Source organism: Magnolia sinica, chromosome 1 (genome assembly GCF_029962835.1).
Source record: "Magnolia sinica isolate HGM2019 chromosome 1, MsV1, whole genome shotgun sequence".
NCBI lineage: Eukaryota > Viridiplantae > Streptophyta > Magnoliopsida > Magnoliales > Magnoliaceae > Magnolia > Magnolia sinica.
In genome coordinates, this window is record NC_080573.1 from 114,016,262 (window position 1) to 114,044,227 (window position 27,966).

Sequence of the window (27,966 nt, forward strand, 5' to 3'; positions counted from 1 at the left end):
GCATATTCATAATAACATTAGGTGTGAACTCGCTTGCCATGTGGGTATACAACGTCAAATAAGCTTTAGTCTCCCTTCAAGACAATCTTTTTTTTGGCCTTTATACAAAAACGAATACGTATTCGAGCGACCAGATAGTGTTCCGTCCCTGTCATACAACTAAGGCCTGTCCAAAATAATGTAGCCTATATCCATAGGTAAAATATCACACCACAGCGTGTCTGTATAGGAACTAAACTTCATGAAAATGGGATAACGCTAAGAAACCGGAATCAAAGACGCATCAACCCATGAGATTCGATAGTGTTGAGGGTGAGATATGACTAAGCAGTCCACGATACTAGCAGAGACCACATTGATGCAACTGTCACTATCAATGATCACCTTAGAGTTTTTGTCACCACACTTGGCATAAGTGTGGAAACTTGAATCATGCACCAATCATCACTTTTTACAATCTGGCTTAAAAGGCAACTAACAATTGCAAGTGGCACAGTCTCAAATTCTTTCAATTTGATCACCGGCTTGTAATTGGACATCTTTCCCAGTGTCGGGGTTCACCTAAAGAGAGCCTTTAAGTTGATTGATACGCGCATTAGTCATGGTCAATTGAGTCGTGGTGGTCCTATTGTGCGCTTCAATGACTATTAGACAATTGTTGATAACATTAAGGGCTTCAATCTATTCTAAATTCATAATTGAATGTAGGAAAAAAAATGACGTCCAGAGTGAGTGGGCATACACAAGGTAAACCCTAAAGGAAAAACCTAGATCATAGGATAATGTTATGACAAAAATCAAACCAACCTAGAGATCAAATTGGATACACTAGAAACACTAATTTTAAAATTCAATAAGCTGTTAACTTCAAATACTATCTTGAAAATTCAGCAAGAGTGTAATTTGAAAATTATGAACCGAAAATTCCGCAAAGTGACAATCTGAGATTATTACGCTAAAAATTCAGCAATGGTACAAGTGGAAAACGCTAGATGAAAATTCAACAGCGGGACACTCCAAACTAGGAACAAAAACCAATAATACGATCATAAATTCTATATGCAATGTATGCTCTAATAACCCTAGATGTAAGTTCAACCCTATATGTGACTCTAACCTAAGTGCAACACAAAAATCATATGCTAAACCGGTCTTTGATACCAAATTTGATGTAGGACACATGATTTAATACTAGCATGCAATGTGAAAATTATGAAAGAGTATATAAAGTAATCTAATTAACAAAAGATAATAACACACCACGTAATTAAGAGTAAGTAATATGAAATAAAATTTGGTTTAACCTGAATCACATTCTCACATGCTAATAAATCACGTAAATTAATTAAAACTAGGCCCGATGGAAGGATGGAACTTCCAACTTAGCATAGGCACGTTCCACACTCAAGAGGCTGACTTGTAAGTTATAGGATTGGGATTAGAACTGGAAAAAATCTGAAATTTGAAAAATTAGAGTTTATAGGAATTGGAAATTTTGGAATTTTGGAATTATGATTTTTAGAAATTGAAAAAAAAAAAAAAAGTGGGATCTGGGGTTTAGGGTAGAGTTAGGGATGGGAAATCAATGGATTGTTCATACGATCAACCCAGGGGCTTGTACGTGTGGATCGTTGACTAGAGTTTTGGGATCCTCAATGGTTAGGTTCGATTGACTTTAAGTTGGAAGGCGAAAAGTAAAAGAAAAAAGATGAAGTTTTAATAAAATACCTCTTTTAGAATATAAATGAAGAGAGAAGGAAGATAATAAGTAGAAGCATTACACCTCCATTGAATGAAGAATGAAATCACACCACACCCAACCTCCAAATAACATGGAATAGTCTTCAAATCACACGGAGAAGAAAAAACACAGCTTTGAAGGCTATTTTCTATTTCTGATTCCCATTTCCGAGAACCTCTCTTTTCCACATATATCTTTTCTTTAACAACATCCTTTCTTAAAGTATTTTGACCTTACTGAATAAATTGAAACCCACGCACCCTTCCATCACAAAAGAAGACCATCCCTTCACCAACCAGTGAAAGCCCTCTATTTCAAGCCATATCAACCTAAAACGTCTAAGGCCCTCATTTTCTTCGTCGATCTCCAAGATAATCAGACAGTGATCAAAGACCAGCCTCGAAAGACCCCTTTGCTGCACCAACGGAAACCTCTCCACCTAAAGCTGAGGATACCAAAAACCTGCCAAGACATTGCAGCCCCCTCTTTGACCATTAGTAATATAGCTAAGAGGTAGGTTTGTATATGGTCACTTCCATGTATTACCAACACTGTAGATCTCCCTCCCACTTCTACAGTGGCCCAGCTACCGTATATCCCTCTGCACGTGACACATTGGCACATGGGTGGATCATCCTTGCCATCCATCGTGGGTGTCCCCACCTTGTACGCCGGTCCACTCATTGGTGAATTGGACTGCAGTCTAGGTGCCAAATGTAGTCTCCCACCAAAAATGAAATCACAGCCACTCTAGGGAAGCACAAGCCAGCAGCTACCCAATACAATAACCAGGCGTTAAGACCCACAAGCATCAACAATACCAGCAAAAATACGATTGAAAACTACAACTTGCCATATGTGGATGCGATACGTGTACTGGTACTGTGTAGTGTGTACAGTAGCAAATTTAGGTAACCGTAAGACCTGTCATTCATTAACCAATAAGATGCAAAATAACCTAAGATGCATATGCAGGTTTTGGATACTGGCAAGCGATGCTGATGGATTGGTAATCTACAACACTGGCCTGTTGCGCCCTACTGTGCATGGACCAGGCCCTGAAATATACTAGCATGGATGATCATCACCTTCCAATTTGTGGACTAGAAATTGACAGTGGAAAAGTAGAGAAATACAGCAACTGCCTACATTCAGCTGAAATGAGTCACAATACAGGCGGACAGCATCTTCAAACCAATGATACATCCACGGTGATAAGCAACAGACCAATGGTCCAGATTAATGAACCATGGGCAATGTTTTCTTCAAGAAAAATAAAAATTAAATCAAAGTTTGAACCAACCAACCGAACAATCTCTAAACCAACAATAACAAAGACCTGCATTAATTTTAATTAATACAACAAGGTCCCACACTCTCAACTGACATCATTTTGCACACCTCTCACAGAAACAACGCGATAACCATGACCACCACAGCAGCAAATACCCATTACAGAAAAATAAAATTTTAAAAAATTACATAACCTAGAGCCAAAGATCATGGAAATACAAGAAACTGATACAAAGGTACTACAGGACCCTAACAGGGCGCAAGCAAGCAGAAAATACACAATATGGCCAATGACCAGAGATGATAAGATTTACACCAAACTGATGAGTACGAAAAATGCCTTGGTCCCACTGGCGGGCCCCACCATGCCCCACTTTCTCTCAATCATTTACTTTCTTCTATTTTCTCTTCACATTAATTTTACATGACCAATTGAACTTTTACGACTTACTGTTGCCAAAGTCGGCAGCGGAAGTGCTTCTCACCCATGCAGATCACTTAGCTCAATTGTCGACCAGGGAGAAACTGGTCGAACTTTTACCTCAGGTGGTAACAGGCAACTGCAAACATTATGAACTTCAACATATCAATCAATCTGAAAAACTGCTCTTTTCTTGTCTCCTTACCCAAAAGGGTTTCCTCCTAGAGAAGAAAAGGAATTTGGTGTGGTTGGCTGGGGGTATCTGGTGGCTGGTTGTTTATCCACACCCAAGGAGCCAAGCAAAGCTCCATCATTGCCAAATCCTCCAATTACTTGTGGTCTGCAATTGAACAGCACATAAACAGGGTTATGATGATTTTTTTTTTCTTATCACATTCATGCATCGAACACTCCAAGTAATGGGTTTCAGAAACTCAGTCAGTGAACACACAGTGATTCGGTATCCTACTCCTAGATCATGCAAATTTAAGGACACTTAATTCCTTATGCATTGCTGACCATGTCCAATGGTGGACATGGAGAGAGTGAGTGACAACAAGATCCAGAGTGCAATGGTGGATGGAGAGAGTGAGTGAGTGACAACAAGATCCTCATGTTGTTGAGTGACAACAAGATCCATAGTGCAATGGTGGATGGAGAGAGTGAGTGAGTGACAACAAGATCCTGATGTGAGTGAGTGACAATAAGATCCACAGTGCAATGGTGGATGGAGAGAGTGAGTGACAAGAACCATGTTTGTGATGCTATTATTCAGTTTTCTACTCAGATCTTCTAAAGTAGGGGTGTGGCATAGGCCGAGGCTTGACAATCTGCACTTTGATTAGATATCGTCAGTGCAGCCAAAGTTCCTCGAACGGCCAGCGGACAAAGGTGAACCAAAGAGGCGGTTAACTCCTTGGGTAGGGACCAGTGTTCGAAATATCGGTATCACATTACATATCGCATCATTGGGATACAAATACATATCGGTTATCGCTTGGGATATATTGTTTATATCAGGTAATCTATCACAGTTTTTGTGAAACATGGGGAAACATGGTTGAATTTTTCAATGAAACTTTAGGGATTGTTAAAAAAATAAAAATAATAAAAATAAAAATAAAATAAAAAACTTAATGCACACTTTTAAATCATAACATCTCAAAAAAAGAAGTGCGCATAATAGGTTTCCTTTGTATAGGGTCCTAAGTCATGCGCTATCTAACTGACCTAATGCAACTATATTCAAATTGAATGCATAACATTTAAGAGTGTATGTGATGATCATTTCATCAAACACTCGTAAATACTTAGAAATTAGTCTCAATTGACAGCTGGTTGAAGGGAAATTTTGAAAAAATAAATAATTTTTAATTAAAATAATTTTTATTTTTCAAAAATTGACAAGGCCTTAACAAATCAGTAGATCAGCCCTTATACATGGTTGATCTCATGTTTAGAGTGCAACATTGCAAGCAAGTTGGGAGAAATTGGGAAATTTTCAAAATTTTCCCAATTTTGCCAAATCAGACCACCTATACTCAAATTTCGAAATTAGAGTGTATGTGATGATCATTTCATCAAATACTCCAAAATAATTCGAACTTAGTCTCAATTGATAGCTGATTAAAGGAAAATTTCAAAAAGAACATGAAGAACCAATGGATATCAAAATCAAAGCTCCAACTCCATGATTTTTCATACAAAACATGAAAAACCAATGGATTTATAACCATTTGACACTTATTTAACATAATTTCAACCAAATAAAAAAGATTGGAAATTGAAAATGCTCACGGGCTCGAACATGTGGGATATATCAGCACTACCTGTGTGTTTCGTATTGCGCAGGTAGGATACAAGATATATCATTGGATATATCGGCCGCTATTGTCGATATTTAAAACATTGGTAGGGACAAGTCTCCCAAGCATGCAAGTTCCCTATTGCATTCTATCATATATTCTAGATGGTGGTTAAGGATGAACTGATGGTCTTCGTTTAGGAATTTGTCGAAAGAAGGCATCTAACATCAGATTTGAGTGTGTCAGTCATCATCCTTGTTCTGAAAGAAGCGGCAAAATGCCCAATGGACTTTAGGCCTATAAGCCAAAATAGAAGCCCTTATGAGATTCTCACGAAAATCTTGGCATCAAGATTTTGTAAAGCTTTGGTGATGTTGTCTTGAAGGCATAGGGAGCTTTTGTATTCTAGATGGAGCTTTGATTGGGCACAAATGTGTAGATTTTCAGTAGAGGGAAGGCAAGAAAGGCATCATTTGTTAGCTAGATATGGAGAAAGCAAATGATTATATGGACTGGAAGTTCCTCAACTACATGCTAGACCGGTTGGGTTCTGTGGAGAAGTGGCGGAGTTGGATGATGGGTTGTGTAAGCTCGGCCAAATTCTCTATGATATTTAACAGGTCACCCAAAGGCTTCTTGAAAGCATCAGGAAGTCTCAGGCAAGGTCCTCTATCACCTTTCTGTTGGTGGTGGTAGCAGAAATGCTAAGATGTTAGAAAGATAGGTGATGGTGAGTCTCGTTAAAGGGTTCAATGTGAAGAATGCTTCATTCCAAGTTCCCTACCTTAAGTTTGCAGATGACACTATTCTGTTTTATGATGCAGTGGTGGAGCAGGTTGACAACTTGCGGAAAATTATCAAGTGCTTTTAAGTAGTGTCGAGGCTAAAAGTAAATATTCACAGGAGTGAAATTCTGAGCATTAGAGCATTAAATGAGGAAGCGAAATTGATGGCAGAAGTTTTTGGTTGTAGAGTTACCTTCCATCCACATATTTGGGCCTCCCAATATGCATTGGCAAGCTAGCAAAGCATCTTTGGGACAAAGGAATTGAAGGATGGAGAGAGTTGACTCTGTGGAAAAGTCAACATTTATCTTTGGACAGAAGATTAACTCTCATTATGAGAGACATGTCTAACATGCCGCTCTACTTAATGTCCTTATTTCATTATCCAACTCCATCTTGGACAAATTGGAAAGAACTCGTGATTTTTTTGTGGCAAGGTGTTGACAACAAGCAGAAGTTCCATCCGTTGAAATGGGAAGAGATTTGCAAGCTGACTCGAGAAGGAGCTGGAATCAAAGAGCTAAGATCCATGAACATAGCCCTATTGGGCAAATGACGTTGGAGGTTTGGCTCAGAAAATGATAGTTTGTGGACAGATATTGTTTCATGCGAATATGGTATCAGGGCTGGAGGGTGGTTTGCTGCAGAGTCATCCCTGTACAAAGCTTCAATAAAATGAAAGGGCATTGCAAAGTTGGTTACCAGGTTCAAGGAAGGTGTAGCCTTTTCCCTAGGAGACAGCTTGCATATCGGCTTTTAGGTCGATAGTTGGTGTGCGTATATAGGCCTCTCTGTGATGTTTTCCCTAGATTGGCTAGGGTAAATCTGGATGTCTTGGTAGATCATTGTCATTTCTTCTATGGGTGGTCAGCTGGTGTTGTGCCCTCCCTGCTGTCAGAATCAATGTGGGGAGAAATTGGAGGACATGATCCAACTGCCCTGTCCTCTACCACCAGAGGCTCCCGAAGGACAGGAATGGGTGGAAGTGGAAAGGGGAAAGCTCAGGCAGATCCTCAATGCATTCACCTTATGAGGCGATATGCTGCCCCAGACCCCATTCTGACAGTGTGTTGAGCAAGTTTGTCGGGCCATACAGGAGACCACCAAAGGTGGGGGCTTTTGCATGGCTAGTGGGAAGAAAAGAACATCCTTACTGTAGATAATCTCCAAAGAAGGTAAATGTTAATTCCTAATATATGTGTCATGTGTTGGCAGCATGTCGAATCTGTCAACCATTTGTTCCTATATTATGCCTTCGCGAAAACAGTTGGCAGCATTTTTTTTCAGATTGCTCCAAAGCTGTTAGGTGATGCTGGAGTCAATCAAGGCTTTCCTCCTAGCGTGGGACAGTGAGACGTTGGTAAGATCGGGAGAAACCTGTGGAGACTTTCCCTCTTAGGCAGGTTGAAGGTTATTTGGAGAGAAATGATGGGACCTTCAAGAAACACATCAGAGACACATCAGCGGTTTCCAGCAGGGCTAAGTTGGGATGTATTAGGGTGGACCTCCCTTCTAAAGCGCCCCTCTTTATGATCATTTTGTTTCCTTTGCTTTTCTTTGTATTTTTTTCATGTCAATTTCTCACCTATGCTTCTTCAATAAAATATAGTCATCTTTCAAAAAAAAAAAGTTATCAATCTTTTTGGGTGAAGATATCTAGTAACGTTGAAAAAATAAATATGGTAAGCAATGTTAAATAAATAATCAGTGTTTTAACACCACTCATTGGCATAGTAGCATTACTGTGAAATCTTTACCTAGTCTTGGGTCCAGGGGAAAAGTAACACCAAAAACATTCCAAAACTGGTGAGTGAACGATGCATTGTCATGCCTGATGGAATATTGATGAAAAGCTCAGAATATTGGCACTAGGAGTTAAAGGCTTGTACTTACATTACCATCCTGTTACTGTGAGCTTTCTAGTGTTGTGCTTTCAAGCTATAAATTGAATAATCCATTGAAATTTTGCTAATACAGTGGGGAGAGAATCTGGAACTCTTTCATGAGAAAATGTTATTAAAAGTGCTTTTTCTAAATCTGGAATTCTATCATGAGAAAATATTATTAGAAGTGTTTTTTCTTACTTGGCTAGCTTTGTGCTGGCATTGAGGATCTATCCTGACCCCCAGACCGAATTTCAGCTGAAAGAGACCGCAGTAAGCATGCCCAAAGTCAAATTTTAGTTTATAATATTTTCAGCAAGAGGCATTTCCTTTCCCAGTTCAATAGGAGACCTCAGTTTTCACAGAAGCGAAATGATAGCATTGGATGCTGTAAACATGTGCCCCACGGTATGTTGATCCAAACGGTTGATCTGATGGGACCAACCATGGATGGGGAATCCTCCGAAATCAGGAACCTTAAACCTTTGACATTTGACCTTTTCTGTTGAATGTGGACTGTTGTTATATTTTTATTTTTATTTTTTTTCTCTCTTAAATCTCTATTTGCCGGTCATCATATCAAAAGGTTGGGATCTTCCACTCTGGAAGACTCCAGAGCATCCTCTCTTCAAGGTGTGACCATCAGCTCAAATCTTTGAATCGCCGCACCATGGCCCCTCCTATATGGGAACCTGCATGGCAGCAAACTACACATATACTGATGAGCAGGGCCCTGTACTGCATCTTCACAAAATTGGTAAAAGCAAATCACTTTCCAGAATCACCTAGCTTTACTACAACTGAAATCAGAGGCACGTGATAGAGCTTGAATGATCAAATTACATGATATTATTTTGGTAGCAAAGCAAGGTAATTCTGAAATCAGAAGAAGATGCAGCGAAAGTATTCATGGTGTTCGGTGATCCACCAATGCTGATAGACAGAGAGTAGAAGAAAAGTTCATAACTTTGTTTGAATATGACCTCCTATATATCAAAAGAGTAGAAGAAAAGTTCATAACTTTGTTTGAATATGACCTCCTATATCAAACAGATTTTTCCAACAGCATGCAGTTACTTTCCAAAGGATATGGCAAAGTTCATCATACTACTTTCCAGAAGCTCCCAAGCTTTAGTAAACACATAGTTTGAATTTTTGGAGTGATCAAAAGTTCAAACATTTACTGAAGTTGATGAATTGCCAAAAACAACCTTCAAAAAACATCATGCCTGGTGTTGCGTTGGAAGAAGGAATTTGGTAGGTTAGGACTGATGACTAATAAATCAATTTTACAATGGTTCAACGACATTTCAAAAAATGAAAAGCTGAATACACACGATAGAAGTATGTTTTGGTTCATAAAACAAAACTGAACATTTAAACATTGGATTCTAAGCATAGGAAAAGTTTGGACATTTTGGTGAACATTTTGGACGAGATGTGTTAGCTTTTCCTGTAATTGTTTTTTATTCATTACCAAGAATCATGACATCTTGTATTGGCTTAACAGGCCCAATGAGAAAAGTAAAGATAAGGCTAGAAGCATAAATACAAGGAGACTTACCCCAAGGTTGGCATGTTATTTTGTGTTTGTTGCATCATGTATGCACCTGAGATTCCAGAAATTGACATCAGCAAAATTGAAGAAGTAATATAACAGAGCAATATGGGCAAGGATGAAAGTAACTAAGTCCATAATACAATTTTTACTTGGACGCATTGCCGATGCATAAGGAGTTGGGAGAGGCACTGCCGATGGATAAGATGGTGTTTGCAGAGGCACTGAGGAAGGATATGATGGCGTTTGGAGAGGCACTGCCGATGGATAAGATGGTGTTTGCAGAGGCACTGAGGAAGGATATGATGGCATTTGGAGAGGCACAGCCGATGCGTAAGGTGACGTTTGGGGAGGCATTGTTGGTGCATAAGATGGAGTTTGGGGAGACACCCACCGCTGGGAAGGGGTAGCAAAGTTGGATGTATGCAATAAAGCTGAAGGACCTGCCGTGTTTGGGAGCGCTCCTTGCAAAGATGCCATTGAAGGGAACTGCATTGCTAAAAACACAATTAACGAGATCTATACAATTCATCTGCTAAGGGATGGACTACTCGAGAAGATAAAAGGCTTAAGAAATATGTTAAAAAGAATCAATACATCACCCAGATGAAAGCTCAATCAATAGATGTTATACTCATGAACTCATGATACAAAATCAATAAAAGCAAAGGCCAAGTTCAACTAAATCTGTTAACACCTGATAATGGGATTTAGCAACACGAGACTAAGAACCTCAATAAGGGAAATGAAAAGAAAAGGGGGGGGAAAGAACAAAAAACAGAATATACAAACAGCCTATTAAGGCTGCCAATCCCTAATACAATGATTAATGCTACTAGTAACCGCAAGGGACGAACTGCCCTTATTCCGAAAGTAGCAGTCATTCCTCTCACCTTGGTTTTTAGAGAGAACACTGTGAAATTTGGATGCAATGATTTTATACAGCCCTCCAATGAGACTAATCAACTAAAAGTCCCTTAATATGTCCACCCCCATTACCTCTTTGATGCAACTGTCATGCGAAGATGGGCCACCTCCAGAACCTCCATGTAAGCTGAAGTGATGTCCCTTGGGCTCCACAGGCTCATCTCTTTAGGACCTCCATATTGAGGCGAAACCACCATTGCCTGCTCCACCCCATCAGAGAAAGAATGCAAAGACATGGGAGATAAGCATCCCTACTCTGAAACCTCCCCAACCGATGAGAGCAACGACGTTGCCACTTCAATCTTAAGCACTCAAGTGGTCAGAAGATGGGTTTCCTCAATTGACTTGGGGGGAAGGTCAAGCTATGCTCTAAGATAAAAGAGAATCCTCGCACGTGTGGACTAAGTTGGGTCCACATGTTTAGAAAGTAATAACTCCACATGAGACTCAGGTTTTGCACACATAGAGCTACATGGCAGCATTTCTCCTCGTTCTCAACACACCTCCCTATACCATAATTGCCCTCTAACATGGTAGGCTCAAGACAAGCAGTAGCAAAGCCAGGTTGATCCAAGCACAGCTTTGGATCTCAACTTGGATGCATGAGCCTTGTCGATCATAACCATGTCATCACTGAGCATAAGCTGGGAGCCTCCACGTGACCCAAGCCTTGAGCTCTCCCTCGCCGAAGCTGCAGAGGGTGACATCACCCAACAGGAGGCATTAATAGCCTTACCACGCGTCAACCAAAGAGAGGGACTTCCCCCACCTGGTAGTAACCGCTCCTTCTCCAGATGCCATGTATCCTCCCTCCCATCCAATGCTCCGTAGGAGTCCAACTTCCATGATCCTCCACCCTTCGGAGACGAAGAGCCACCACCATCAGCCACCAAAACTCGCTTCTCCTTTCTCCTCTTTTAAAGCCTATGTTTGTTACCACCAAAGCGACAAGAACCCTCACCTCTTCGACCGCAATGATCACCGTTCCATAATTGGCACAACATTCCTCCTTCAAAGGCACACCCTCGCCGAACAAATCTCCGCTCCACCCGCCATTAATGGTTCGAGGTCTATCATCACTACCTCACCCACACATGACCCAACCACTGCAAAAGCTTCCATGAACCATACTTCCATTGGCATGCCATGCACAATGAGCCAGGTGTCCTCCCAGCCAAACGATGTCCCATCGACCCATCTATAGAGACTCTTCATAGCTCCTTCCTTGTACAAAATCCCCGCCATTTTTCTCCACCTCTACCTCCGTAGTATGGGGCTAAGGGCTACTTACACCTCCTTCAAAGTGAGAAACTTGCGGATACACTGGTCAGCCGACACTACACCATTGTCGTTAAGCTACTTTCGGACCTCATCCATTGAGACCCCTTCCACCTGCGCCACCATGCTCCACCAGCTTCGGAAGGCTTATCACCCCCTACACCCCCCAAGACAGTGTCCCTAAACGACACCCCTTACCTCACTCCACCCCTTTCATACTTCCCACTCTCTCCCCAATTAACATTCATCCCTGGCCTTGACCATCCCCTACTACCCTTCTCATGTTTCTTCGCGACTTGTCGATTCATCCAATCGGCCTCATCCATGGAGCCTCCTTCCTCCACATACGCCACCATGCTCCACCAACTTTGTTAGATTTATCACCCCTTTCTTCTGCCCATGTAAACTCCCCCCTCCCACTCTCCCCTTGACTGAACTCCATTCTTGACCTTGACCCTTCCTGCTACCCTTCTCATGTTTCTTCACAACTTGTCGATTCATCTAATCGAGGCAATATTGAGCTCTCTTAACAGAAATATTATTGCCATCAAAGCTTCTTCTATCAATAGCCTTCGTTGTTACAAAGATCTCATCCTCCCTCTCCACCTTGACAAATGCGAAGCCTCTGCTTTACTCTAGTTCTTTGATTCTCGGAACCACCACCTCCCTAACAACTCCCAAAAACTTTTCTGAAGCTCTCCTCCATCCAACCATCTAGGAATCCCACCACGAAAAGAGTAGAAAGGATATCAAGAGATTCCCACTTTGCTTCACATTTCTTCGACTTGAGTCCATTCCTCGTCTTAGTCACTTTCCATCAGGCCCTTCCCATTTTATGCTCCTCCCATGTTGCCACTTTCTACAGACTCCCCACAACTGTCCATTCTCCCAACCCCATGTGAATGTCCACAACTCCTGATTTTCTTCTATGATATAAATTTTCTCACGGACATCTCCTCCCAAATCTTCCTCTAAAGCTCCTCCCTAGAATCATAGAGGGGAACACCGATTTTCCTTTAGATGTAAGTCAGTCCCTCGCTAGAGATCTTCCTCTCACCCAGGGCTCTCAGATTTTCTCTCATCTCGCGTCCACGAACTGGAGACGGAGAGCCCATTGTTAACATGCCCTTGTCAATCTCAAATCTTTATGCAACTTAATGTAAAGACTAACTTAATAGAAAACTCAAAGAGTTATAAAACTTATGAAGGTATATCAGGGTTCATCACTTAAGGTGTCCAACACGTGACACCTTTCACGGACATATTGCAAAGACACAACATCCATATATGCTCTAGAGTGTTAAGTTGAGTTGTCCAGTGAGTGTCCAAGCATCCGCAGTTGTAAACATATGGTGAAACCGGAAAAAGAAATAAATAAAAATAATAATTAGTTTCCAAGTAACACTCATGCTCCATCTCACCACCTTAGGCTATTTCAACAATGAGCCTGTTGTGTGTATGACAGCAAATATAGCATATTCTCATCACTTTTTTTTCTTTCTTTTTTTTATTTTTTATTTTTTTTAATAAGAGTAACATTTTTTTATTGAAAGGGGAGCCGACGCTCAAAGAACTACAACCTACAACCCATAAAAGCAATGACCAATCACCATGGCCAAAATCCCTATGGCAGACGAACTGGCACGTCCAAGCAACGAAAGTCAAGTGGATAGGGAGTTTTATCAGGTAGCTGCTCTCCCGCTGCTAACCAAAGGAGAGCTCCTCCTTGATCGAGTGGGCCTAGGCATGATCAGGGCTAATTAAAGCCATTTTGCACAGCTAGCACTTTCGTTATGCACAATTAGTTCTTTCCTTACGATAGGCTGCCCCCTCTCTTTTGTCTTGGAGGGCTAGCCCGAATTGTATGCCGTATGTACGGCCCCACTCGAGTTTTGATGAATACAATTCTTGTTTGAAAAAATAATAATAAATAAAAAGAAGCCCAACTAATTACATCAATCCTTACTCTATTAAATACACATTGTTCTAGAAGCTCCGATCATCTCACCACAAATAACTACCAGTAAGGCAAGTCTCCACACCACTTTCTTCTTCCTCCCAACCTCTCCCTCATGCCAAGCGGGGAGAAAGCTTAAAATAGTTCCTGGCATCACCCATGAGATCACGAAAGATGCAAGCACTTTCTCCCACAACTTCTGAGAGAGAGGACAATAAATAAACAGATGATTCACCATCCCTGCATCCCTCTAGCATAACGCACAACAATTGGGCAGCATCATAGCCCTCTTCTAAAGGTTATCTAATGTTAATGTCTAAGTCTTTCCCACCAACCACATGAACGTCGCAATTTTGGGAGTAGCCACGTAGAAGCACACAAACAGCAAGAAGGCTTCGTTCGCACCCGTCTTGGAGCTACTAAACAATTTGTAGAATGATCGAACAAAGAACCAACCAAACTTGTCCAAGCACTAGACCATCACACATCTCTTTCACTCGAAATAAGGAAAATGCCATATGGGCACTCTAGTATCTGTGCAAACTTGTCAGCTTCATCCAACAAAATTTTTCTACACAAACCACCACATTACCAGCGCGGGAGAAACACTAATCTAAGGTAACACCAAATTTGGGGCCAAGCTGGGAATCCTCATGAGGGTGATACCCAAACCACAAGTCTTCCCAAAAGCGGATTCTCTTGCCATCACTAGAAGAGAAGCTGACCCCTTCTTAAACCTTGTTGGTCAAGCTTGCCATCCCTCTCCACAAAGTTGATGCCCTCTACAATGCCAACCCCTTGACTAATGCAGGACATGAAATTAAATATGACATGCAAGATTTCAAGCTTTAGATTATACCAATTTTAAACAATTACAAAATTTCACGTCCCACATACGATCAAACATTCAACAAGGGGAATCTATGAGGGTCCAAACCTACACACATTTAAGACTGGAAAATAAAATTATAAACTAAACAATTCCCAAAGGGGTGTAAGATTCATCCACTCTTGCAAAGGACTGTTCCCCACTTCAAGAGATTCACCCTGTTTCAATTTGGGGAAAGTCTAGGGTTTGCAAAAGTTGGAAAACTTGAAATTTGAGATTATCTAGAGTTAAGAGTTATGGATTTAAGGTAAGAGAGGAGTAAAATTGGAGAGAGAGAATAACCTGAGACAGTCCGCACGTGTAAACAGCAGCCCAGCCCAGACGCAAGTGCGTGGGTTCCTGTCCGCACGTGTGGGGCCCACGAAACTGGAAACGGCCAGCTAAGGGTTGGTCAGCCTAGGGAGGTCCACCCTCATGCCAAGTTTCACGTCAATCAGCGGTCCAATGTGTGCATAGTGCTCCGCTGAAGTTTCTACCCCCTGATGGGCCAGAATCTGAAAATCTACTGTAAATAAGAATTTGGGTGCAAAGAAAAGATAAATCTGAAGATGGGAAGGCTGTGGGAGATGATGGATGTACGGTGTAGGAGGTGGGGACGATTTGGGATGGTTGTGGCTTCGAACCATGGTAATTAGCCCTTCGAGGAAGAGAGGGTTTCGCACCCAATTACCTTCTTCAATTCCAAGGAATAGAGAAGAAAAGGCGCAGAATTTTATTCATAGACTTCAATGAAAAAAACCTAAATGGGGTTGCCTATTTATAAGAAAACCCTAAACCCCAAAAGCCGCGCCATGTGCGCACACTATTGCTTAGAGACGAAGTAACAAAAATAGCAATTAATCAATGCAATCAAAACCGTTCATTATGTTTCTAATAACAATAATAACCAAAACTCAAAATCCTAGATCATCTAGAGTAGTGGGCCACGATCACGAGATCCAATGGTGGAATCCCTATGATGATCGGGCCCACTCCAATGCTCCATAGCACAGCCCCCCTAACTAAGAGGTCCTCCATAGACGTCGTCGTCCATCCAGATCGATAGTGGGGCCGTCCTCCTTGAGTACGTGCGTAGGGTGAGGGGCGTGCTCATGCGCATGATGTCCCAATCATTGACCCACCAATCCCCTTCCTAAACCCCGTATTTACTTGCATTCACCTTCTACTACAAGCTATCTTCCTCCAAGCCAAACCTCCAAATCCATTTTCCAAGAAGGGCAAAGTTCATAAGCTCTAGCCTCCTCAAGTAATGTATGGCATTCACCCCACTATGCATATCCCTAAGCATTTGACATCACTCACTCCCTCCAAGTAATATAACACACACACACACACACACACACACACACACACACACACACACACATATTAAACTCTAATGAATAGTGTCATCGATTTGGTAGGCCACTCAAATGCCTCCAAATCGGCCCCAAATTCATGCAACTTATGGCACCCATCCCACTAATGCATATCACTAACCATATGACATCATTTCCCCTAATAAATTTAAAGAAAAAAAAATTTGAAATTAGATTCGGATGGATAATGCCAATTGGAACCAATTTGGGAGACCACTCAATGCCCCAAATCAGACTTAAATTCATGCAATCTATTGACATTCATCCCACTAATGTAACTGGCCAAAAAATATGCTTATTTCATCATCTAACTATTACCCGCCGTATTATTTCAAGGAAAAAAACAAAAGGATCGGTGGTTAAGATCATTCAAATAATCTGATTAAGGTTACTTGGCCTTAGCCTTTTTTTTTTGGCCGTTACATATTGGCCGCGACACGTGACCATCATGACAAACCTTGCTCTCAAGTATATTAGGCACACATGTAGGGCATTTGAAAAGAGACACGTAGTATAAAGGTAGATTCAATAGCACACGCTTGATCAAAGTGAGTCTCACTCCCAAAGACAAATGCTAGCTCTCTTCCATTTTGATAGCTTCCTCTCGACCCTTTCTATAACTCTATCCCACAAAATCTTAGAAGGCTTTCCAATGCATAATGGAAGCCCAAGATATGTCAATAGAAATGATCCAGCATGGCAGCTAAAGATCCTAGCCAACTGCTCCACCTCCTCCTTCGAAGAACCCACTCCTAACATTTCGCTCTTGGCAACGTCCACCTTTAGACCAAAGACCACTTCAAAACAACTAACTTCCTCAAGTTGTCCACCAACTCAAAAATTATGTTGCCAAAGAGAATGGTATAATTGGCAAATTGAAGGTATAATTGGCATATTGAAGGTGCGAGATTTGAAGACCCATTGCTCCAACCCTGAATCCACTAATGAACCTAACTTCTCGACCCCAACTCAACATCTTGCTCAACGCCTCAATCACCACCACGAAAAGGGGGAGAGTCGGTCCCCCAGCCTTAAAGACCCCTTGATTGCTAAAAGTAACCTTTTGGGGAGCCATTGACAAGGATGGAGAATCTAGCCGATTAGACACACTCCTACATCCACCTCATCCACTTCAACCCACACCTAAATTGTTCCCACATGTAATCAAGGAAGTCCCAACACACATGATCGTATGCCTTTTTGATGTCCAACTAACAATGCCCTTCTTTCTTTGCTTTGTTGTGAGCATCAAGGCATTATTGAGCTATGAGCGCGCTATCCAGGGTTGCCTCCCTGCCACGAAGGCACCTTGATAGTCTAAAATCACCTAATCTAGAATCACCCAAAACCCGAAGCTAGAATTTTTGCTAGAATCTTGTAGGGAATTCTGATCAAGCTAATCGGCCTAAAGTCCCGAAGACGCTCCGCACCTTTGAGCTTCGAAACAATAGCGATAAAGGAATCACCCACCTCAAATTTTCAACAAACTAATGAAAAAATTAAGTTAAACTATGACTTGTTACACTAATTAGAGAGAATTTTTTGAAAATTTATTAAGAGAAGCACAAAAGTGGAGCATATTGTAGCAGAATTACACAAATTTTTCCACGGCTAGTTTAATCCTACATTGCACTGTCAATTACAATCAAATCAAGTATGATATATTCAAAATAAAAGCTTGATGATACTTTTATAAGTGGCAAATCAACAGAATTTCCAAGCCTCATCACTTGATCTCAGTTCTAGGACCCAAAAACAGGGGGGGAAAAAACAAAACAAAACAGCCATACAAAGTTCCAAGAAACCCACAGAACAACGAAAAAAAAAAAGTCCACTTCTAACCATTTATTACTTATTAGATATGTTTTCCTAGAATTTGCATACAAACAAACAAATTCAGTTAGAACAGAATTTGTACAAACAAACAAGCTAGAAGAACTCACATACCGTGGGGGCAGGAGGTAGAGTTGATTCACTGGTCAGATCAAACGGGTTTGTAGATTTTGATGACTGAGGAAATGTTGGCATTGGCTGTGGAAAGGTTTGCATTGACTGTAACAGGAAACCCATCATTAAAAGTTATTATCTGGTACATAAAGCAACTAAATGTATTAAACAGAACCTGGATCTCTTCAGAAAATAAAATGATTTTTAGTACAAGAGATACCACTGCAGTAGGATATTGCATGCCAAATCCCATGCCATGAGGTGGACGAGTTTGCCAACCCGCAACTGGTACAGGTGCTGGCGGATAAGATAGAGTAAAAAGGTCCTGCAGAATATTCAATATTTATAAAGAAAGTTAAACAAAAATAACAGAGGAGCACCATGACAAAATCGCAAGTAGGAACAATTATACCGCTGGAAGTTCTTTTCTTCCACTAGGTTTTGCCTCTACAGGGAGAGGTTGGGATGGAGCTCCAGAGCTTGCTTCTTGAGGCAGTTTTGATGCAGATTGAGATGGTTGTCCAAATGGAGCAGTGGAAGGCCCCTGTGCATTTGGTGCAACTGATGAATTCCATGGCAGCAAGGAGTAATGCAAAATAAACAAAACTTGACATGCATATGCAAGTATGCAATATAAATGACCCAAAATAGAGGAAGCCACCACGCATGAATTACCTGATTGTGTGGAGCTCCACCAACTGGAGCAAACTGCTGAACAGTAGACTGACTACCAGAAGTTGTAAATAAAGAATGCGGATGCTGCTGCACAGTTGGCCACTGCCCTCCGACCAAGGATTGAACACCTCCTGTGGGCACTGTTGGCATGTTGCCTGCAGGTGCAGTTGCTGTAGCCGACAATTGTGCAAGTGCAGAGTCCAGTGAGCTGGCACTTGAAGGAGCCTGAGGTGTCGTTTCCTGTGGGGCAAAATCAAAAGATGCCCAGTTGCCACCATCAACAGATGGAGCTGTTGGTTGCTGAAAAGATTGACCTGTAACCGGAGCATTTGGTGGTATAGTAAGAGGAGGTTCAGGATCAGCAGTAAAATCGATCAAACTTCCTGAAGTTAGATGCTTCACTTCCACCGTGTTCCCATCAGTGGATCCCATGCTACTGGAAGATGTAGTCCTCTGCAATGAGAACCCTTCAAAGAATAAGTATTTCAATTGTTAGGAATTTAACAAGGAATAACACAACAATAGGCTTCCAAAGCCAGAAATGAACTTAACAGAATACAAGCTGCAACATTTTAGGCACACTGTTACTTATTTTGGAAGTTAGGCAGATGATATTGGGACCTTTGCCTGTCAATAAAAAATTATTAGGACCTAGGAACTAGCCAATTTGAATTTGTATTGAATCACATTTTTCTTTCATTTCTTTATAAACAAGACAGTTTACTGATAAGGAATGTAACTTAATAACCGAGGGTTCCACAAAAAATGAGGCACATACGGACACATCATCAAGTCAATGTAAATAGGAAATAGCTTTCATCAACGAAACAATGAAACCCCGCAATGAGAAGAACTAGAGAGAGAAACGGAGATTCCTAGGGTCATAAATGCCTCAACTATAGAAACTTAGGCCTTGATTGTGGGTAGTGTTTACCGTACCAGTATCGGGTTCCGTATCGCAACCTTGGGATACGGATACGTATCAATTATTGCATGGGATATATCGGTCCTATCAGAGAATTTATCGCACTTTTTGGGAAACATGGGGAAACATTGGGAAATTGGTCAATTTTTTCAATGAAGCTACAAGGATTGTTAAAAAAGACATTAATACGCACTTTTAAATCATAACATCACAAAAAACAAGTGTACATAATAGGTTTCCTTTATATAAGTTCCTAAGCTATACGTTGACGAATTTTCCCAATTTTCACCAAACGGACCACCTACCCCAAATCCCAAAATTAGTGTATGAGATGCTGATTTCATCAAACACTCCTACATACTCTGAAATTGGGCCCAATTGACCGCTGATAGAAGTGGAATTTTGAAAAAAATTAAAATTTAAAATATTTTTCCAAAAATTCTCCAAAACTACGCGAATCAGTAGATCAAACCTCATACATGTTTGATTTCATGTTTGAACTAAAAGATTGAAACCAATTTAGGAGAAAATGAGGAATTTTTTATTGTCCCATTTTCCCCCAAATCGGACCACACCTACCCTCAAATCTCGAAACTGAAGGTTTCAATCCTTGATTTTCCATGCAAAACATGAAGAATCAAGCATTTCTAATTTTTTGGCACTGATTTAAACAAATATATATATATATATATATCAAAAAATCAAAATGCAAAAATAGTCACCGAATCAAAACCGGCCCCAAATATGTTTCGATCTTGATTATGGCTTGAAAATCTTGTTTTTTCCCAAAAGATTCAAAATGATGGACCGAAATCCACCCTTGAGGTGTTTAGAAGAGGGATGATTAAAGGGAAAAAATGCAAAAAAAAATGGAGTATTTTGCAGTTTTTGTGAAGACAACTGCAGTTTTCTTATCATTGACACATAAGAAGAATACAAAGGGAACAATGACGATATTTAGCGATATTTCGTTATATCCAGAGATACATTACAATACATAGTGCGATATCAGGGATTTTAGATACTTTGGCAGGGTTTCGTATCGTTGACATGCGTTACCAATAATATCGGCTGATATTATCAATATTACAACCAATGATTGTGGGTGGCTCAGACAAGCAGAAGATAAATGGATTCCAGGGAGCGAGGAAACAACACAGCCACTTGAAATGCTAGAAATATGTCTGTACACCATGAAAGGGGTAGATATGGGTGTCAAGATTCAAGAAATAACTTTTAAATTCAAATCAAACAATTTAACTACATTCATCTTGACCAAGCCCAACTATTACAAAAACCATCAAAAGCTCTAATTACCAATGTAAAGAATAAACATTTGTAGGAGTCAATAATTCCATTATCATTATTAGCATCTGTCTGCAGTTTATAATTTTCCAATTCTTACTCATCTTTAGCTTCTTTTTTTAGAGAGAGAACAAAATTTATTAGAACGCCTGCCCAAAGGTAAGAAAAGAATACAACACTAAACTAAGAAGACAAAAATTGAAAATAAGAGAACCTTATGATGCAGGACAACTAACCACTTACTCTAAAAGCTCGAAATGATAAAGCATGGACAATTAATCCCTTTATCTCACAACTCAGGCGCCACATCGCGTGTGAAAATGCCCCTACATTATTCACCCCCGGTGAGGAGTCTCGAACACGAAACCTCCCGCTCTGATACCACTTTGATGCAAGACAATTAACCGCTTGCTCTAAAAGCTTGAATTGATAGAGCATGGCGAATTAATCCCTTTATCTCATAGCCCAGGCCCCACATCACATGGGTTATGACCTCCGCCGAACCCCCTTTGTGGGCCGCACTTCACATGGGTTCTGCCTCGCACGAGCCACCCACTTTACATGGATAGACCCGTGCATCCCACAAGCCACCCCACTCGAGCACGGTGTGAAAATACCCCCGCATTAATCACTCCCGGTGAAGAGTCTCGAACACGAGACCTCCCACCCTGATACCACTTTGATGTAGGACAATTAACCACTTGCTCTAAAAGCTCGAACTGATAGAGTATGGCAAATCAATCTATTTATGTCATAGCCCAGGCCTCACATCCCATGGGTTAGGACCTCGGCCGAACCCCCCTCGTGGGCCCCACTTCACATGAGTTCCGCTTCACACGAATCACCCGCTTCACATAGGTAGGGCCCGCCTCACACGGGCCGCCCACCCCGAGTGTGCCCTTGCATCCCACTCAAGCCCGGTATGAAAATGCCCCTGCATTACCTTCTCGTTGCCCCCTCCATGCCAAGCCCAAAGAAGGGACTCGACAAACTCCGACATAACCCAAGCCATTGGATCCTCTAGAATGAAGAACTCCCACACTTTCCGAGCAAAGGTGCAATGAATATATATGGTTAATAGACTCTACATCCTTCATACACATGAGACAAATGTTGCGAAGAATGAGAGATCTCCCTTGGAGGTGGTTGTCAATGGTTAGCACCTTTTCCCGGCCAACAAGCCACACTAGAGCTGCAACTCGAGAGGGGGCCACATAATGCCAATGGAGAAGCAGGTGAGATGGTTGGAGGATCTCACCCGAGCCAGAGAGGAGAATAAAAAGAAGCAACCGAAAATATCCCAGATCGATGTCCTTTCCAAATCATGGAGTCCTCAGCCAAAGGGGATGGCACGGCGAGCTTGAGTTGTTCCAACGAAGTAGATAACTACAACACCTCCTCCTTGGACAAATTCCTTCGGCACAGAGGGCACCAAACCATAAATACGCCACTGATAAAGAAACACCTCAAAACTAAGACATAACAATCCGGAGCAAGAGTAATGAGACCAAGGCAAGGAACACCTCCTGGAGTGGCCTTTCACTACACCACAAATCCACCTAAAAGTGAATCTTGTCCCCCTTACCACAAGAGAATGAAATCCCTCTTTGAACCAGTTGTTCCATCGACGCAATTGCTTTCCACATACTAGAGGCCCGATATAACGATGAGAGTTTCACAAACCAACCCCCATTCTGAACTCCATACTTGCCCGCAATGATCACCCTCCAAGAGCTTCACGGTTCCGTACCAAATTTTCATAACCATTTCCCAAGAAGCACAATGTTTATAAAGCCCCAAATTTTGTATCCCAGCTCCCCTTCAGAAATCAACTTATAGACCTCTTCCCATTTAAGGAGATGAAACTTCCACCCATCATGTGCCCCTCCAAAGAAAGTCCCTTCTTAACTTATCTAGGTGCCTAAGCACCGATTGAAGTACACAGGCATGTTTGAAAATGTCTTTTTAATGAGGATTAACCTTCCTCCTAACGAGAGGTGGTGCCATTTCCAACTAGCTAGTTTCCATTCGATTCTTTCAACCACCCAATCCCGTAAATGTTTAGCTGGCTTCTGAATGCAAAGAGGCAAGCCAAGGTACGTAGACGAAAAAGAACCCTTCTTGCACCTGAAGACTTTAGCAAATCGGTCCACCTCATTGGCAGAAACATGAATCCCCTACATTTCACTTTTGGCCACATTGATTTTGAGGCCAGATATTGCTTCGAAGCAAACCGTGATTTTGCGGAGATTGTCCATCATAAACTTGTTGGCATTGCAAAACAGTATAGTGTCATCCGCGTATTGCAAGTGGCTAATAAGAGGTCTGCTATGAAAGGCTCTTAAGAGGTCCATTATGAAAGTTGTTGGCATCACAAAACAATATATCATCTTTAGCTTTGCAACTGTTAGAGAAGAATTTTTCTTTCTTTCTTTCTTATGTTTGATTATGTTAGACCTTGTTCCAAGATTGAGCATACTGCTCTTGTTCCAAGCCGGGCCTCATTAGGATGCTCCAACTTGAGGAGTGTTGAAAGGTTGATAGTTGAATAAGGCCCATTAGGCCCAAGTCCATGTAATAAGGCCCAGAGGCCCCATTCACCTTTTTACTATTATAAATAAGAGTGGTGACTGGGGTTTCGACAGACCCTAAGCATCTCTCTCTCTCTCTCTCTCTCTCTCTCTCTCTCTCTCATTGTAGCTTCTCATAGGCCCTTAAGGTTACCACAATGTAACAACTAACAACTAAATACTCAAAATGTTCACAAAGTTGGACTCAGACTGAGCAATTGGAATTTAATCAGCCAAATCAATAAAAAGCACATCCTATAACTAGGCAACAACAAATCATGCAAATGGTTGATTGGTTTACAAGTCACATTCGGAAATATCCAGCTCAACTAAACCAACAGGGCAGCCCCATCTATAAACAAAATACAGCTCCATTCTCCCAATGTGGAAGCACACATATCACAGGCATGCCTTGCTCCAAATACCCAGAGTGCAGGTTGTAATACTTTGTCCCAGGTAGCAACTACAACAATCCTATGGTACCAACTCCATATACCTTAGTATATGCAAAAATAATAATAATAATATAACAACAACGACAATAATCAATTAATTAAAACAATTAACTCCTTGCACTGAAACAATTAATGGCTTCATTTCTCCAAAAATAGGAGCATCCATATATCAAAAAAAAAAAAAAAATGCAATGGATTTAAATGCACAGAGGCCAGGTCATAACACTTCTACGCCACATAGTGACTATACCACCAAGGTGGGAAAAACAATGACTCGTGAGACTTGTAGGATGCTTCCCAAGAGAAACAGTTTCGAGCAATCAGTTTCACTACCATCCATCAGATAAGCTGCAGTAAGATTTATCTCATTCAAAACTTCTTGAGTGTATCTAGAGAGGAAGGAAGAAGAAGAAGAAGAAGAATGCTCAAACAAAATTCAGAACCTACCGATATCCAAGTAGCGTAACTACACTTTTTTCATAACTTTATTATATTTATTTTAATATATATCAGGCTCATTGGTGCCAGGTGTAACTATATTTCACTTTGACAGGCCAATGATGTCCCCAACCAGTGCCATGAAAAAGAGAAGGTGTAAAAATTCATCTACCATTAAATAAGAGAAGTCAACAGCTGATAAAATCTTATCATTTTATATGCCAAGTAAAAGAATGTATAATAAATGTTTACAGAGGACTACTGCCCAAGAAAATATGCATGCATGTTACCAATAAGCTCTCAATGCACTAACCTACATGTCCGATGATGGTACAGCACATGAAACAAATTTAGGCATGTATTCCCATTGTGTATGCTAGACCCCATTCACATTTGCATGTTATCTCCCTAGATCAATGGCATGAATAAAAGAACTTCCCTAGTTTCATTTACAGATAAACAAACAACCTAATTGCCTTCTTAAAATTAGTAGGATAACAATATGGAACATAAAAATCCTTATAAAGGAACAATAGTAACAGTTAGTTACCCCAAAAAAAAAAAGAAAAAAAAAACCAGTAACAGTTAGTTGGGTTTGACATATTGTGCAAAGATGGCCAAAAAAACATAAGCACCAGAAAATAAAATAAAATAAAATAAAATCTAGAAGCAGGCACAATCAAACTGATGAAACATTCTTTTGTGAGTGATTTTCATCAAGAAAACTGAGAGGAAAATCCCAAAAATGATACATTCTTTTCCGCATCATTGTTGTGGAAGTCATGGACTTTGAATTGCCAATGAGGAAAGGGGTTTCAGACTGTTTAAAACATTGAATAGAGGCAGCCAACACTCAGTACACCAGTGATCAAAAGGGGGAAAGTTACTATACAAATCTTATTCAAAACTGCCACATGATGATACACACACGGTAAACCTTATTTGGCTGATCCATAGCCTTCTCTATCACTCTAGGTTATGTCTATGCATTTCAAAAAAAAAAAAAAAAAAAGAGTAACATAGAGCCATCAAAATGTCACTATGGACACTTTCGTGCTCAAGTAGAGATGCTAAGGGGCAACAAATAATTTCACAATTTTCCAGAAATCCCACCTGCGTCTGTGCATGAGCATCAGAAGGCCTGCTACCATTTGTTTTAGGAGGGTCACCTATCCGAAGAGGTGGAGTATCATCCCCCAAAATATCTCTAACAGGGCGTACAATTGGGGGACTGGACAAATTTGCATCCTTTTGATAGTTTGGTGACCTCCCCTCTGGCTTGGGTGGTCCATCAGGAAACCTACGGTCTTCAAATCTCCTATTCTGACCTCCATTTCCAAATCTATCATCTCGACGCCAGTCATCCACCACCTCAAAACGGGCAGGACTTCTCCTGTAATCACCGTACCTCTGATTTTCTTGATCATATCCAGGACTTCTTTTTTCATCATAGTTGTTTCTGAAATTTCTGTCATCATTCCTCCCACCAGGACCAGATCGTTCATTGTAGCGACGTTCCGATGTATCGTCGTATGGTGGGCTCCGAGAACCACCCCGATATGTATCTGCCCTCCTGTTTTCATTATAATCCTCCCTGTCATTCTGTATGATACATAGAAGCAACACTTAACAAATTAAGGCAGCATTGAATGGCAAAAGGTACAAGAAAGCCTTGAACAAACCCTATTTATTACTGCAAAAAAGTAGCGAACAATTTAAGTTCATAACTAGTGACTCAGCGCACCTGCACCCTTGGAGGCTTGTCAATACTCCTCTCCCCAGTATATCTTCTATCCACGTAGACATGCTTAATAAAGTCCCTGAGCCTCTCGACATTGCTGGAAGCAAACATTTGGGTCAGAGACAGAGTTTAGCCGTAGCTAAGTTTTGCCAAGTCAGCACAACAAAGGTTTACAAATAACCTGCTATCAGGTGCCGAATGACGTTGTTGATCCCATTCTTTGAAATAGATTTCTCTAGCACGCTGTGAAAATGAGATAAAGAAATAATCCAATTACGTGATAAAGTTCGAGATGAAAGCATTGAAAAGAAGAACATCCTTATCTGCTTTACAATATGCACGCATGTCTACCTCATTTCCTCCTCCTTGAAGAGCAGTAACTTCCTGTGAACTAAACTTAGCCATGGATACTGACTTCACACGGTGAGTAAACTCCCGACTGAAAATGTTTTCAGTGACAACTTAAGTCAGCACAAATCACACTCTTTACCTATAAGGAACAAGTCACCACATGCTGATTTGTATTTAAAAATACAAGAAAAGAAAAGAAAAGAAAAGAAACCCATTCTATTTGCCAAAGGCCCTCGACCAAGAGAGCTGCAAATCATGTCCAAAGTTTCATGCATGAAGAATGTCACCATGGAAGACCATTACATACCATGAACCATCAACAAGGTTACAAGGGAAACGTGGAAGACCTTGAATACAGAAAAGAAAACAGAACCATGGGCAGAAAAGGCATTGGCTATTGAAATCTCCCATTAAAACTTACTGGATTCCACTGCAGTTTGTGCAAACAAATGTCCAGAAATTCGTGCATACATATTGTGGCCCCTGCTTGCAAACAGGTCAAAGGTGTTAGTCCTGCTAATTCTCATCTGAATGGTACTGGCTAAAGAACTCTTTCATATTTAAATTTTTGAAATGAAAAGCATCAACAAATAGTTATGTCATAATCAATTCCCTTCACTTCAAAACTGCAAGGTAATGGAATAACAGAAAGCAAAAAAACTAATGGCCCATTGGTAATTGCTAAGTTCAGAGCTTTTAGGCGCTTCTAGAAAAAGCAAATTTTTAGAATAAAATATGTTTGATTAGAGTTAACATTTCATTAATAATTAAGAAGCAATACCCCATATAGCTGTTTTTTTCCTAAATATATAGGGGGCCATTTCCCAGCGTTTTTATCATTTGAGAGGTTCCATACTTAAAAGGGAGCCATTTGATACAAGGGCGGAGTACGATTTTGTTCATAAGCATCTCTGTACACACAGCATACATGTCCCACAATCATGGCCTCTACTTTTGATGGGTCACATCCACAAAATCAGATTGATTAGACAATCCTGACTTCTAATTAAATGATATTTATTTTCAAATTCAGATTGCTTATCATTTTTAATGGTTACATTTGTTGGCCACTAATTGGATGGTCATACTGATCCTTAAGCTTTTTTTAAGAGTCGTGACTCACCTTGCAGTGGGCCCCATAGTTACAAAAAGTTTTAGTAGGTGTACACACTACACAGGCCACCTGTAGGGTAGTGTATCCCTAAGCATGGATGTGATTTTATCCATCAAGTCTGTGAGACCTGTAGCGGATGGACCACCATCTCTGCCTACTAGAATGCCCTACAATCATTGAATAGAAAGATCGAATTGAGAATATTCAATCCTACTCTAACATCCACCATCATTCATCTCTTTCCCCGATGTCAGATTACATCTATTCAAGCACTCCTTGAGGCGCACAAACTCCACCTCGTCTTCATTCCTTCATATCAGCAATCGAACCACCTGGTCTTTCATTCCATTAAAGACCTAAGGAACCATTAACCCTCTATCTGAAGCCACCTCATACACCTTGGGGAACACTTGAGAGAATACAGCATAATACACATCTACCCAGAAATCAAAACAGCCATCACCGAGTTTTCCCACTCACTCCTATCGTCATAGAAAATTCTTTTTTGCAACACCAAATACGACCCTCCATATACCCTAAGTCCTATACT

The 27,966-nt window shown here is 40.8% G+C and overlaps 1 protein-coding gene and 1 long non-coding RNA gene across 2 annotated transcripts in view; both read right to left on the reverse strand.

Annotated features, from left to right (window-relative positions):
- Nucleotides 1-3,059: 3,059 nt before the first annotated feature.
- The window catches only part of LOC131254752 (probable ADP-ribosylation factor GTPase-activating protein AGD14), a 28,040-nt gene continuing 3,133 nt past the window's right edge, over nt 3,060-27,966 (reverse strand). Inside the window, exons 3-14 of the mRNA XM_058255474.1 lie at nt 26,724-26,785; nt 26,303-26,390; nt 26,133-26,194; nt 25,955-26,048; nt 25,324-25,812; nt 18,518-18,970; nt 18,255-18,386; nt 18,063-18,167; nt 17,843-17,947; nt 9,639-9,975; nt 9,493-9,538; nt 3,060-3,795 (exon numbers count right to left, since the gene is read on the reverse strand). Of these exons, the coding sequence (XP_058111457.1) occupies nt 3,657-3,795; nt 9,493-9,538; nt 9,639-9,975; nt 17,843-17,947; nt 18,063-18,167; nt 18,255-18,386; nt 18,518-18,970; nt 25,324-25,812; nt 25,955-26,048; nt 26,133-26,194; nt 26,303-26,390; nt 26,724-26,785 (2,112 nt within the window). The 3' untranslated portion in view covers nt 3,060-3,656. The remainder of the gene's footprint in view (nt 3,796-9,492; nt 9,539-9,638; nt 9,976-17,842; nt 17,948-18,062; nt 18,168-18,254; nt 18,387-18,517; nt 18,971-25,323; nt 25,813-25,954; nt 26,049-26,132; nt 26,195-26,302; nt 26,391-26,723; nt 26,786-27,966) is intronic.
- Nucleotides 4,820-9,486, reverse strand: LOC131254760 (uncharacterized). Its single transcript, XR_009175845.1, has 2 exons — nt 8,966-9,486; nt 4,820-8,911 (listed from the first exon to the last, which is right to left on the reverse strand). It is a non-coding gene; the product is annotated as an uncharacterized LOC131254760 (long non-coding RNA).